Source organism: Barbus barbus (assembly GCF_936440315.1).
Source record: "Barbus barbus genome assembly, chromosome: 16".
Lineage (NCBI taxonomy): Eukaryota > Metazoa > Chordata > Actinopteri > Cypriniformes > Cyprinidae > Barbus > Barbus barbus.
Window position 1 is genome coordinate 28,466,819 of NC_136744.1, and position 15,295 is coordinate 28,482,113.

At 35.2% G+C, this 15,295-nt stretch overlaps 1 protein-coding gene across 1 annotated transcript in view; it reads left to right on the forward strand.

The window, feature by feature from the left end:
* The window catches only part of LOC306882554 (tyrosine-protein kinase Mer-like), a 43,557-nt gene that overhangs the window by 21,134 nt on the left and 7,128 nt on the right, over positions 1–15,295 (forward strand). Inside the window, exons 8-18 of the mRNA XM_079437277.1 lie at positions 1,284–1,429; positions 7,593–7,728; positions 9,514–9,655; positions 11,262–11,350; positions 11,448–11,543; positions 12,362–12,442; positions 13,281–13,373; positions 13,533–13,651; positions 13,736–13,845; positions 14,219–14,378; positions 14,977–15,113. Coding sequence (XP_079293403.1) covers positions 1,284–1,429; positions 7,593–7,728; positions 9,514–9,655; positions 11,262–11,350; positions 11,448–11,543; positions 12,362–12,442; positions 13,281–13,373; positions 13,533–13,651; positions 13,736–13,845; positions 14,219–14,378; positions 14,977–15,113 — 1,309 coding nt within the window. The remainder of the gene's footprint in view (positions 1–1,283; positions 1,430–7,592; positions 7,729–9,513; positions 9,656–11,261; positions 11,351–11,447; positions 11,544–12,361; positions 12,443–13,280; positions 13,374–13,532; positions 13,652–13,735; positions 13,846–14,218; positions 14,379–14,976; positions 15,114–15,295) is intronic.

Here is a 15,295-nt window from a genome sequence, read left to right on the forward strand (position 1 = left end):
AAATTTGTTATTCAGGCTACTACTTTATATTGGTTGGTAGAACTTTTCGAAAGTTGGATTTTTTTACAATGTTCACTGATTTGCTTCTCAGGAAATATTTGTGATTATCAATGTTGAAAAAGTAAAATCGCTAATGTTAACTCTGCAAACTGGAAATGGAAGAGTAAGTTGAGTGCATAAGAGTATATATGACAAGTACCATTTTGCTAATAATAGAAACTAGAAGACAGTTACTGTAGTCTGTAATTACGTCTTTCTCATCCAAGAGATTTTCGAATGCCAAATGGAATGGGAGTGACCTGGTTGTTAGAAATGCTTTTCCTATGGGGTGTGTCCGTGAAGGATTTCCTCTAATTTCCTAAAAGAACAGTGAAGGATATTTTCAGTCACTGATAAGCCCTGTGGTTTATGTCATACCATACTTATAGTTTAATACAATCTGAAGTTGAGTTACTACTTAAGAAACATCACCAATATAGGTTTAATTTAGTTATTGTTCTTTACTCTTATTTTATTTATTTTTATATTGTTATTTTTTGTTTCTAGTTTGTTACCATTTTAGGTCTTAATCTTAAAATTATTTCAGTTAGTTTCCAAGAAAACACTTCTAAGTCTTCTAGACACTTCTAGTTTAAGTGTTTCGTCTAATATTTATACTTTATCCTTTTAATTCAGTTAACAGAAATGTAAAAAAAATTAAATTTCTCAAAATGCCTTTTTTTCTTTAGGATTTTTGGAACCATTATTTCCATGCATTTTATTATATTATTTTTTATTATTTTATTTCATGAAGGCACTTTTAATTTTAATAAGCAATTAACAAGAAATGGCCTTCTTACCTAAAATTATGTAAGGTAATTTTTTGTTATTGGTTTTAAAGTAGTCCTTTTTGGTCCATATTTTGCATGCAAAGTTATCATCTATATGGCAGCGGTTATTAATGAAAACTATAACAGTAATATTGTTGGGAAGTCGTGGCCTAATGGTTAGAGAGTCGGACTCGTAATCCAAAGGTTGTGGGTTCGAGTCTCGGGCCGGCAGGGATTGTAGGTGGGGGGAGTGACCTCAGTCAATACCACGACTGAGGTGCCCTTGAGCAAGGCACTGAACCCCCAACTGCTCCCCGGGCGCCGCAGCGTAAATGGCTGCCCACTGCTCCGGGTGTGTGTTCACGGTGTGTTCACTGCTGGGTGTGTGTGTGTTCACTGCTGTGAACGGCCATAGATGTGATTAATGTAAGTTTAATTTTTATTGTTCCATCAAATTTGTTCCAAATTTTACAGTTCCATCAGAAGCTCCCCAAAACTTGACTGTTCACCTGAACAATTCCATGCTGATGATCCGATGGGATGCTCTGCCCCCTGATAAGTTGAATGGAATCTTGCAAGGATACGATGTCACTATTAAACACGGAACACGTACAGGCAAGGTTAGTAATTGCTTTGCCAAGTGTGTTTTGTGTACTAACAAAATTGACTTTACTAAACATCAATCACTGAGAAACAAAATCATGTCTGTTTTTATTTAGAAATCAGCTGAAAATCCTTAGAATCTCAATGTCGTCACAGCTTGTATTTTACAAGAAATGTCACTAAATTTGTTCAATATTTGAAGATACTTTAAAAAATCTCTTTGATATCAACATGAATTAAAGGAAAATATAAAAGGAAGAGAGAATATGTTTCAGATTCATATTAACTAAACCTAAAAATTAAAACTTGATAAAAAAAAATTGTATAGACTTAAAAAATTAAATAAAAGTCAACAAAATAACTTAAACTTTAACTAAAATAAAAATGAAAACAGAAAATATACAAATAAAATGTTCGGTTACACTTTATTTTGATAGTCCACTTTAGACATTCTGCTAACTATAAGTAACTTTGTAACTACATGTCTACTAATTCTCATTAATTTGTAACTACATGTCTACTAACTCTCATTAATTTGTAACTACATGTCTACTAACTCTCAGCAGGGTAGGTTTAGGGTTAGTAGAATAAGTTGACATACTTGTAAAGTTTCTCATAGTCAGTATGCTGTATGTGGATCCATCAAAATAAAGTGTTAGAAGATATTAAGCAGACAGTCTACTAATGCTCTAATGACTGCTAGTTGACACGGAGTTGCAAAGGTACTTACTGTTAGTAGAATGTCTAAAGTGGACTATCAAAATAAAGTGCTACCAAAATTAATTCAAAATATTAAGCAAAACTATAATATCAGTGAAACTAAAATAACACTGGTTGCAACTGAATAAACATCCTCACATCTGTTCTGTCTGATGGAAAATAATTTAAGAGTCTTGTGGCTCTCCAAATAAGAGCTAAACAGATTTATAGTATCTAGATATCCTGTATGTAACCATTTATTTTTATTGCACAGTTTATCAGCTTCTCCCAGGTTGCTCAAAGCAGTGTTTTGCTCAGTATTGCTCAACAGACATGGTTCTTCTTTGGATCTGAGATCATAATAAGTTACTTTCACCAGCTGTGAGGAAATTAGCAATAAAACAGCTGTTCTTGTTTATAAGATGAAAGCGACGGTCTGAGATCATTAACTTTTAGTTTCCTCGGGCATGCCAGCCAGCTTGAGCTCAGCTGTGCTAAGCAAATATCTTCAATAGGATGTAATGCTTTTATCTTTGCAGATCAGTTTGCAATGTTTTGTTAATGCAATAATTCATCCAAAAATAAAAATTTGCTTAAAAAGTATTCACCCCTTTATGCCATCTAAGATGTAGAGGAGTTTGTTTCTTCATTAGATCCGGAGAAATGTAGCATTGCATCAGTTGCTCACCAATGAATCCTCTGCAGTGAATGGGTGCCGTCAGAATTAGAGTCCAAACAGCTGATAAAAACATCACAATAATACAGACCACTCCAGTCCATCAATTTACATCTTCTGAAGCAAAAAGCCACATGTTTGTTATAAACAAATTCATCATTAAGGTGTTTTTATCTTTAAACCGTTGCTTCCAGCTAAAATGAGTCCTTTATCCATAATATTGCTTTATCCAGTGAAAAAGTGGTCTCATCTGAATCAGGAGAGAAATATGCACAGATCAAGCACCAAATACAAGCGAAAAAAAGCAGTTCTAAACAAATATTCTGGTGGATTTTGATGTGAGAGGACAACAGGAGATGGACTTTTTCACTGGAGGAAGCGTTATTATGAACTATGGACTCATATTTTAGCCAGAAGTGACGGTTTGAAGTTAAGAGATCTTGATGATGGATTTGTTTCTTACAAACATGCAGATTTTGGCTACACCATACATTAACTGATGGACTGGAGTGGTGTGGATTATTGTGATGTTTTTATCAGCTGTTTGGACTCTCATTCTGACGGCACCCATTCACTGCAGAGCATCCATTGGCGAGTAAGTGATGCAATGCTACATTTCTCCAAATCTGATGAAGAAACAAACTCGTCTACATCTTGGGTGGCCTAAGAATGAATAAATGAATCTACATCAGTATGTTTTCAGCAAATGCTCATTTTTGGGTGAACTATTTGTGTAAAGGAGAAGTATGTCATTTCTCCACCACAAGTGCAATTGGAAAAATAATGACTATATATGTTTTTTTAGCCCAGATTGGGTTGTTTGGGCAACTAGAATAGAAAGTTTTCAAGGTCAGGTGTGTAACATGTTAAAAAAAGCTGCACTTGTTTATTACACAGAGCATGTGCTTCTACTCCTCTCTCAGTGCCCTGTGTGGCCAGTGACTGATCATATGGGAGTGGTTTAGTTACAGCATGGCATTTTAGACAATGTGTACTTCCTGTTTCTGTTCTGGTAGCAGGAAACCGACTGTGTGTGGAGAAGTCATTTGTTGTTGTCCGTCTGTCATGACTCGCCACTGAATGTCCTGGAATTCATGACGACGCATCGATGTCCTGTGATCTCACTCTGTGAACACAACAGTAACTGGAAATGAGTGTCATGCATTCACACTCACACCTGTTGCTTTCCCTTTAACAAAATAACCAATTTGTTCGTCAAGTAACATCTGCTCACGGCACAGTGAATGATTTTGATCTATATTTATGTTTGAGTTTTTGGCAAACACTTTATCACAGAAACGTACAAGAATGTACACATAAAAATCTGCAAGATTTAATCTCGTAAACTCTTCAAGAACATGTACAGGGCAGTGTTGTTTTAGTATTATTTTTATACTATTGTAATTTTGTTAATATTTTGAATTAGCTTTTATTTTTATATTTAATTGTTTTATTTTTGTGCTTTTGCCAACTTAACTTTCATTTATATATATTATTTCATTTTTTTTAAATATTACTTTTTAGGTTCTATTTATTTTTATTTCAATTTTAGTGTTTTATTTGTTTCCAGTTAGCAACTTTAGTGCTTCAACTTAAATTAGTTTCATTTGGTGGCCAAGGCAACAGTTCTATTATATTTAGTTTTTTGCACCTTTATTTTAATTAACAAAAATGTTTTTAATAGCTAGTTTTAGTTAATGACAACTCTGGTACAGGGTTCTATTTTATTTTATTTTGTTAAATTTTATTATTTTATTTTGCTTTCTTTTCTTTTTTATTTTATTTTGCTTTGCTTTGTTAAAATAAAATAAAACAAAACAAAATCGTTGTATTGGTTTAGACCTTAAACCCTTGAACAAGTCCAAATAAATGTTTATTTATTAAGTGCACTGCAGATCCTTAGATGACTGAGACAGTAATGCACTGCAGGAGGTGATCAGATTTATATTCAGCAAGTGATAGTGTTTTTGTCAGTCAATTACTTGGCGAGTTTGAAAGGAATGTTGTTTTAGGCTGGGCTTAAATATAACTGCTGAGTTTGCTTTTCTCACAGTAATCCTGGGTTCCCTCAACAAATGGAGGGCAAGGATTGAAAAACTTCAGGACCTGTAAAAAGCAGGAAGCCATTATGTGAGCTAGATGACCCGAAGTGGCTTATTGCAGTGGCTGGGCCAGGATTGAGTTTTTCTTTTTGGTTTGTTTTTCTTTCTAGCATTTATTTAACCTTAATATATTGCTTCTCATGCATGCCCAACAGAAATGTGCATGAATTAAATACGGTAATCTTTAAAAAAGTTCATCCTAAGACACCTGGAGGACATTCAGGTGAAGGATTGACTAGAAAAACAAATTTAATTGTAAATCTCTGAGCAGAGGCAGAGCAGATATTTACATGCAGAAATGAGTCACACGCACCCTAAATACCCCTAAACCTCACCGTGTGTACTTCTCAGGGCGCCTAGAAGAGCTCACTTCTTGTTTTTGTGGTTTTTCATTTGTGGATGTAAAAGCGACTGACGGCATGTGAAGACTCACTGACTCATGTGTGTCAGCATGTCTGAGAGATTTTGGGAACAGGAGTGACAATGGCAGCTTTACTCAACCAGCAGCATGGATGTGTCACATGCGTCTCTGTGTGTGTGTTAAACTTCCTGCGTGCTGCTAGCACATGGCTCACCAAAAACAGCTTCTCTTTTTCTTTTTGCATCCATCCTTTAAGTTTTGTTTTTACACTGTTTTTGGTGTGATTTCACATAAAAGGGTTTTCTTTCCTGTAATACTAAACTATTTCCTTAATATGACATTTTTTATGTAATATTGAAAAACTTGGATTGAAAGAGGAAGAATGACTTGTTACTATACTTGAGTGGCCTATAGCATTTGAAAATGCTGCTGTGATGTTTAACTCATGATGCTATGTAAACTACACTGACCAAAATTATAAACGCAACACTTTTGTTTTTGCCCCCATTTTTCATGAGCTGAACTCAAAAGATCTAAGACTTTTTCTATGTACACAAAAGGCCTATTTCTCTCAAATATTGTTCACAAATCTGTCTAAATCTGTGTTAGTGAGCACTTCTCCTTTGCCGAGATGATCCATCCACCTCACAGGTGTGGCATATCAAGATGCTGATTAGACAGCATGATTATTGCACAGGTGTGACTTAGGCTGGCCACAATAAAAGGCCACTCTAAAATGTGCAGTTTTATCACACAGCACAATGCCACAGATGTCGCAAGTTTTGAGGGAGGGTGCAATTGGCATGCTGACTGCAGGAATGTCCATCAGAGCTGTTGACCATGAATTGAATGTTCATTTCTCTACCATAAGCAGTCTCCAAAGGCGTTTCAGAGAATTTGGCAGTACACCCAACCGGCCTCACAACCGCAGACCACGTGTAACCACACCAGCCCAGGACCTCCACATCCAGCATCTTCTCCTCCAAGATTGTCTGAGACCAGCCACCCGGACAGCTGCTGCAACAATCGGTTTGCATGACCAAAGAATTTCTGCACAAACTGTCAGAAACCGTCTCAGGGAAGCTCACCTGCATGCTCATCGTCCTCATCGTAGTCTCGATCTGACTGCAGTTCGTCATCGTAACCGACTTGAGTGGGCAAATGCTCACATTCGATGGCGTCTGGCACTTTGGAGAGGTGTTCTCTTCACGGATGAATCCCGGTTTTCACTGTACAGGGCAGATGGCAGACAGCGTGTATGGCGTCGTGTGGGTGAGAGGTTTGCTGATGTCAACGTTGTGGATCGAGTGGCCCATGGTGGCGGTGGGGTTATGGTATGGGCAGGCGTATGTTATGGACAACGAACACAGGTGCATTTTATTGATGGCATTTTGAATGCACAGAGATACCGTGACGAGATCCTGAGGCCCATTGTTGTGCCATTCATCCACGACCATCACCTCATGTTGCAGCATGATAATGCACGGCCCATGTTGCAAGGATCTGTTCACAATTCCTGGAAGCTGAAAACATCCCAGTTCTTGCATGGCCAGCATACTCACCGGACATGTCACCCATTGAGCATGTTTAGGATGCTCTGAATCGGCGTATACGACAGCATGTTCCTGTCCCCTGAAATCAAATTTTTCGAAATAAAATAGTTAACCTTTTAAACAAAATATAGCAGAAACAAAACAAATGTTTCATTTTTTTGAGTGTCATATTTGGTACATCAAGCTTTTATGGCTCATATAAATATGATATAGTGAGAGTATGGAGCTTGAGAAGGAAAAAGTACATCAATTTTATTCAAAGGCCGAGACTGAGCATGCAGTTTGGTGCAGATTGTGATTGTAAATGTAAATGAGATCTGTTTGTCATGTAAATCTATGAGATCTGTGTAACAGTATAGCAGATACTTACATAAAATGCATATGGATACCAGTTGTCAATCTATATCTCCCAATAATACTTAGTAAAAAATATATTTAAATGCTCAGTTGATCAAAACATATTATGCAATGCAGTACAGTGATGACTGAGAGATGAACAAATAAACATTCCTCAAAAGCCTGATGGTTATATTTGATGCTCACATTTCAGCATGATTTTTCAAAAAATAATGTATATGGAAATATATGGATAAAGTGAACTTAAGTTGCTTCGGTCTAAATACCAAACTAGTATAAACCAGCTTGAACCAGCATGGAGGTTCACACCAGTCTGTGCTAGACTTATGACCATACAATAATTAAAAATATTCTCTTTTTGTTCTGCAGGTTATATATATATATATATATATATATATATATATGTAAAGTCTGTGTGAAAATGTGTTTTAGATTCACAGCATCACCACAGAGGCCGCGGTGACCCTGCAGGTGTTCAACACCACATACAGTGTGGAGGTGGTGGCCTGCACTCAGAGCGGCTGTGGGACCAAACGATCTCGCTTCTGGCTCTTTGTACCAGACGCTGGTGAGTCGATGCAAGAACCTTCCCCTGGGTTTAAGTATTAGAATGATGTAACAAAATATTGCGAAGCAGTGAAACTGAACGAACAAACGAATAAATAAATCCACAGTGGACATCATTATCTTGGACAATAGTCAGTTATACTGAAAAGGATCAAGAAATACATACAATTAAAAAAGATATGTGTGTGTGTATATATATATACACACTAGTCAACAGTTGAAGTGGATCAAAACATATATGTATATGGGTAGTTGACAAATAAAAATTGGACTGTGTCCTATGGTGTGACAGCAAAAATGTTGAAAAAAAAACTTGAAAAATGTATCTTCATTCTTAGTTACAAATAGCATGAGAGAGGTTTATCTATAACTGATGTCCACTGTGGATTTATTTTTTTGTTTTGGTGTTTTGTTTTTTTATTTAAATAATATTTTATGTAATTTATACATTTTTATAGTATTATTATTTTATTATTTTTTTATTATTTTGACTATTGTCTCAGGGAACTGATATGTGCGGTGGATTTATTTATTTGTTTGTTTAATATATTATTTATATTTTATAAAAATGTATATTTATAGATTTTTATATAATGTATATTAAATATATTATAATTTTATATCATTATTTCAATTTTATTTTCATTCCATTTTTATTAGATTATTTGGTCCCACTTTATTTTAGGTGGCCTTAACTACTATGTACTTACATTTAAATTAATCATTTGGTACAATGAAAGTATTGTGTACATACATGTTTTTACATTGTACTTATATTTGTAAAAATACCTATATGTAATTACATCTGTAATTAATTTCTGTAATTACATTTATAATTACACTGTTGACCCATCCCTTACAACTTAACCCACCCTTAAACCTACCCATACCACCAAACCTGTCCCTAACCTTACCCATATCCCCCCTCAATTGCAGCAATAGTGTTTTGAAATACAATATGAACACAATAAGTACATTGTACTTATTTTTTGATGTAAGTACATAGTAGTTAAGGCCACCTAATATAAAGTGTGACGATTATTTTTATTTATTTATTTATTATTACTTAAAAAGGTCCTTTAAATGCATTCATATTTTTGCCAAGTGTAGATAAGACAAATAACAGCTTTCCTGCAATTACCATCTTAACAGTCAAGCCCAGGGCTGTCCAAACTCGGTCCTGGAGGGCTGGTGTCCTGCAGAGTTTAGCTCTAACTTGCCTCAACACACCTGCATGGGAGCCTCTAGTATGCCTATTAAGAGCTTGATTAGCTGCTTCAGGTGTGTTTAATTAGGGTTGGAGCTAAACTCTGCAGGACACCGGCCCTCCAGGACCGAGTTTGGACAGCCCTGGGCTAGCCCATGGTACTAATGCAGTTCCTGGAATCAGTTTTTAATCAAATATATTTTTTGATACGCAAAAGCACAGTAGGAACCCTGAATTACTGCTTTACTCAGGAAGGCATCCTGTTGAACTCGTCTTGATTTGCAAATGAATTGCAGTGCATACATGCATAGATTCCCCTACGAAACTAGCTGAAGTTAAATCACTCTTACCATATAAACCATATAAAGTTACCATATAAAAAAACTCCAACTGCTGACCTGAGCTATGGGATAAAAAGCCATTAGTGAGATTCAACAGGAGTACAAAACATAGAGGATAATAAAACATTGACCAATACATTTTAGAGGTTTAGTATCATGCGGACCTTAATTAAAAGCAAATATGCCAACCTATTTGTTAATGCTGTTGTTTATTAATGCATGTGTGTTTTGCTTTCAGATTTGCCCGAGTCTCCATCCTCGACTCCGATTCCCAGTCGTCCCGACTCCGCGTACATCATTCTCGGAGTTGTTTGCAGTTTCTGTCTGTTGATGATAGTGATGCTCGTGGCCATGTGGTTGCACAACCGCTCTTATTTGCAGTAAGTTGTTTGTTATTTCTTCCTTTCTTAGTCAACATGAAACCAAAATTGACTATATATATATATATATATATATATATATATATATATATATTACATCAATTAACAAAATAAATAAATACAAACAATTATCAGGAAATCTCTTAAATAAATAACATAATACATTAAAAATTGACATAAAATCCAGACAAATCCCAGTTATTAAAATCAAGTCCTGTCTTTTTTCTATCTGTTTCTTTGGGTTGCAAATGCACTTGCATTTAATTACTTTCTTCAGTGTCTGTATGTTTTTTTTTTTCTTGTTATTCTGTTTTTCTGAGGTTTTTCTGAAAGGCATTTCACAATCCAAGCACTTCATTTTATCACTCCAGATTTAAAAGCTGTAATTGTTGTTAAATCTCACTGTGCTGTGTGATTTTCAGACGTCTTTTCATTCCAAGACCAAATCTGAAAAACAAGGGCTATTTTAGAGACCGGAGTATGTTCATCTTAATGTACTTGGGGCAAGAAATTAAAGGCTTCAGGAAGAAAAGTAGGGGGAAAGTTGGTCTGAAAAACAGCATGGCTTCTTAGTAAAACAAAATTATGGAGGACAGAGTTGGCCAAAGCAGCGCTGAGAAAGGAGTTTCAAATTGTTGTACATCTTGTTGTTTGCAAGTGAGACTAACGACATCTCCTTCTTCATTCTCTGGAATCCTTTAATAACTTCTGGCTGACTGTAACCATAGTTTGCAGTGGGGGTTGTGCTGGTTTTGTGGTTAAAGATCCACTACGTTACTAACCAAATGTTAACTGTTCAAGGTCCTTTAGGCTGCATCTAAAATTGCTGCAAATGTGGCGAAAATAAATCTAATCTGCATTGAAGACAGACAGGAAAATTAGTGTTCATATGTGGACAAGCCAGGGTTAATGAAATGTCTGCTTAGCCATTATAATGACACTGTCTAGTTAAGGCAACACATTCACAAAGTTTGAAATCCTTCAGTTCAGCAGTGGATTTCTAGTCATTTTTTGTAGTCTGTAGTAACTTCTCCTTTGCTGAAAAGAGCGGTTTAGACCAGCATGAAGTTTCCTGGTTTTTGCTTTGTTGTTGTTTTTGTGCTGATATAGCTGGTTGATTTACGCCAGTCGACTAGCACTTTTTTTTTTTTTTGGTGAAGCTTGCTGCATTGTACTGGTTACACTGCAAAAATTTTCTCATTTAGTGTTTTTGTCTTGTTTTCCAGTAAAAAATATCTAAATATTCTTAAATCAAAGATACAAGCAAAATGACATTAGACGTTAAGTCTTGTTTTCTGAAAAAAAATATCAAAATTAAAAGTTTAAGTTTAAAACTGAAACATTTCTGCCAGTGGGGCAAGAATATCATATTAATTCAAAGGGAAAGCATTTAGTTTAAACTTAATTGTATTTATTTATTTCCAGAAAAAAGGCATATCATGTTAATGGATCTTGATTAAGGGAAAGTTTAGAGTTTTTTACTGGAAAAGAAAAAGATAATACTAAGTAGGAAAATCGCAGCATTAACGTTTGTTTTTGGACTGTGTATTGCTGTGAGGATATCATGTCTGTTTATGTAAATGTATATCACTGGCACCCTCTACAGGTGTTTGTTTGGACCTGATGATAAACTCACTCCAAACGTCGAGTACAGACCTCAGAGATCCTACAACCGCTCAGCCATCGAAATCACACGTACGTCATGCATTATTTGTGTTTTTATCACTTGCCTGTATCCAGTTTCCAAAAAAGTATGTGTTATAGATTATGACATATTTCTTCATTCTCTTAGTTGCCAGCCTGGGCATTAGCAGTGAGCTTCAGGCCAAACTCCAGGACGTGATGATCGTGAGGAACCTGCTGTCCATCGGTAAAATCCTGGGAGAAGGTAAGGACACAGTCTGGTGTGGATTAGTGTTGTGTTGCAGCCAGGGGCGGACCCTAAGCAAATTCCAGGTATGGGGCCCCCACACAATAACTATGTTTCCTTTTATGCTTAACCCTTATTTTGCTCGTTCGCTCTAGTTTGTAGTTTATCCCTTCACAACCAGTAATTAGTCAACCTGTTGCTGTTCTAAAGCCAAATTAGGCTTCCTTATTTTTTCCGGATCACTAAAGGAAGACATTATCTAAAAAAAAAAAAATGCTTGCACTTGTCCAATTAATAAATTGTCAACTTTTCCAATCTTTTTACAAACATAAAATTATCCCAGGTAACTCATTCCATATTCCAAGTGTTCTGAAGGCATACTGTAGGGTTTGCCAAGAAGCAAGTCGAAAATGAAACCTATTATTAATGGGAAATCTCCAGTCATTGCATTCGTACATTTATACGAGTACGCGGCAGTTCACGCATAGGTGCGCCTAATCACTAGCTGTCACTCATTTCAGTTCATTGCGATCGTTCCGTTAATGAGCATTACACTGCACAATGAATCTCTTATTTACATCCTATCTACACTTTGTTATAATGAGATGATTCCCGACCTTGCAGAACTCAGCACTTGACAAAAACATGGCATTTTGATCGGTAAGTGGATTCTAACTTAAACACTTCTGGTCACTGCGTTCAAGAAGTGAACAGCTACATTGCTCAACACTGCAAATATGTTTAGCCAATATCAGATGGGGCCCCCTGATTACCACGCGTATTGGTTTAGTCCGCCCATGTCAGATGAATGTAATGACTGGACATCTCTCTTACAGGGGAGTTTGGATCCGTGATGGAGGGGCATCTCACACAACCTGATGGATACTCGGAAAAAGTTGCTGTCAAGACCATGAAATGTGAGTTCATTTATTTATTTATTTTCTGTTTACTAGGTATTTTATTTAAAAAGTTTTTTATTACATGTATTATTATTATTATCATTGTTTTAAAAAATATGTAAATTTTAAGTATTGTTTATTATTATTACATTATTTTGAAAAATGTTTACATATAACATCATTAATATTATTACTATTATTATTATTTTAAATATTAAATAAAACTCTTTTCTAAATAATTTTATATAAAATGTGAAACTTAAGTTTTTTTATTATATTATTATATATTATACTTTTATATTTTACTTTTTTTTTCAATTATTATTATGTTTTGTTTTATTTTTGCATGTTGTAATTCATTAAAATTTTAGTTATTGCCATATTTGCACCTAGAGATTTTTTTTAGGTTGATTTTAATTTTTTACTTATGAGAGAATCTTATTAATTTATGTAAAGAACTTCATTTAAATAAATTCATGAAAATTAATTCTCAATATAACCAATTGTGAGTGTTCCTTAAATCAACATCTAATACAAACGTGTTGTAAATTGTCATAAATAATAAATATTACTGTCCATCTTTCGTGACTCAATGGTGGAGCGTTTTTACTCTGAATATTGATAAAAACACTGTTTTAGGATTTTGTTGTATTCTTTGTTGTGTGTTTTTAGTGCTGATTTTAGTTTAATATACTGTATTAGACACACATTCAACACTTGCCTCAAGTAGCATGAACTAATCTGAGAGCTACCCGATCTTTACAAGGGTCTTATAAACTTATATTTAATAAAATATCTGTATAACTAGACATGCCAAAAGAGAATCAAATAAATGATTGATTTCTGCCTCTTTCAGTGGATAACTTCTCCCAGAGAGAGATTGAAGAGTTTCTGAATGAAGCTGCTTGCATGAAGGATTTTCACCATCCTAACGTCATCAGACTGTTGGGTAAGAAACATGCCTGAATACTCATTATGATCAAACAGAATAAAAACATCTGATATAAATATGAAATAGTGTTCAAATCCATAATATGGTCAGAAAAATGATGTCAAAGCATATGCCTTATTGTAAATCTTTTTCTCTAATGTTGTTTTGTTCACACAGGTGTTTGTTTAGAGGTTGTTTCAGGCCACTTTCCCAAACCGATGGTTGTGCTTCCCTTCATGAAGTATGGAGACCTGCACAGCTTCCTCCTCCTCTCCCGTCTCAGTGAAGATCCTGTGGTAAGATGGCAAAGAAACAACAATACTGCTTGTCTACAAAATAGTACTATGACGGTCTAATAGGATGTTGTGTTGTATTTCCAGTATCTACCTACACAAATGCTCCTGAAGTTCATGATTGACATCGCTCAGGGAATGGAGTATCTCAGCGGCAGAAACTTCCTCCACCGAGACCTGGCAGCACGCAACTGCATGTACGTGTCCTGAACTTACAGTCTTCTATACACTTTAATCAGGGAAGCACCGAGAAATAAAGATATTTTTAAAATTAGAATGATTTCTGAAGGATCATGTGACACTGAGGACTGGAGTAATGATGCTGAAAATACAGCTTTGATCACAGAAATAAATTATATTTTACAATATATCCACATAGGATACAGTCAGTTTAATTTGCAATAATATTTCACAATATTATGAATTTTATTGTATTTTTAATCAAATAAATGCAGCCTTGGTGAGCAGAAATGCTTGTATCTTGTAACGGTTAAGGGGATTTTGTAACTGTTTTTTTGAACCTTTGAAGTCTCTGTTTGTTTTAAGCAATTTCCATTTTATTTCATTCAGGTTACGTGATGATATGAGCGTGTGTGTCGCTGATTTTGGTCTGTCAAAGAAAATCTACAGCGGTGACTATTACAGACAGGGCCGGATAGCCAAGATGCCTGTCAAATGGATCGCTGTGGAAAGCCTCGCTGACAGAGTCTTCACGGTGAAAAGTGATGTGGTAGGAACCGTCGTCACAGCCATCTTCATTGTTCAGTTTTATCCCAGTTTATCAGTCTCTACAACTGATCAGTTAACTTTGTAGTTCATTCTGTTTTACACAAACTACCATTCAGAAGTTTTTTAAGTCTCATAAGCTCAACAAGGCTGCATTTATTTAATAAAAATATTCTGAAATATTATTTCAACTTAAAATAACTGTTTTCTAAATGTAATTTATTCCAGTGATCAAAGCTGAATTTTCAGCATCATTACTCCAGTCTTCAGTGTCACATGATCCTTCAGAAATCATGCTAATATGCTGATTTGCTGCTCAACAAATATGTATTATTATTATCAACAGTTGTGCTGCTTTGTGATCTTTTTTTTCAGGATTCTTTGATGAATAGAAAGTTCAAAAGAACAGCATTTATTTGAAATATAAATCTTTTGTAACATAATAAAAGTGCCACTTTTGATCATTTTAAAGAATCCATTCTGAATAAAAAATATTAAAATCATACTGACCTTATATTTTTGAACTGTTTTTGGTGGTTTGTTTTGCAGAAGGTCTACAGCAGTTGTTGATGTTTGCTATCTCCTCTTAATGTCCTTTTTAGTGGGCGTTTGGAGTGACCATGTGGGAAATAGCCACTCGAGGAATGACCCCGTACCCTGGCGTACAAAACCATGAGATTTACGATTATCTCTTTGAGGGAAACCGGCTGAAACAACCGACCGACTGTCTGGATGAACTGTGAGTTTGTTTTAAAACTGTGTTCAATGACCATGATGTCCAGCATGTGAGCTGCTCAAATCCACTACAAAAATGTTAACAAAATTCAACAAAAGTGACTTTTTAAAAACGCATTCATGGTGTTATTATGAAGTACATTACTCTAAAGTAGTGCTGTCAAATGATTAATCAAAAAATGTGTT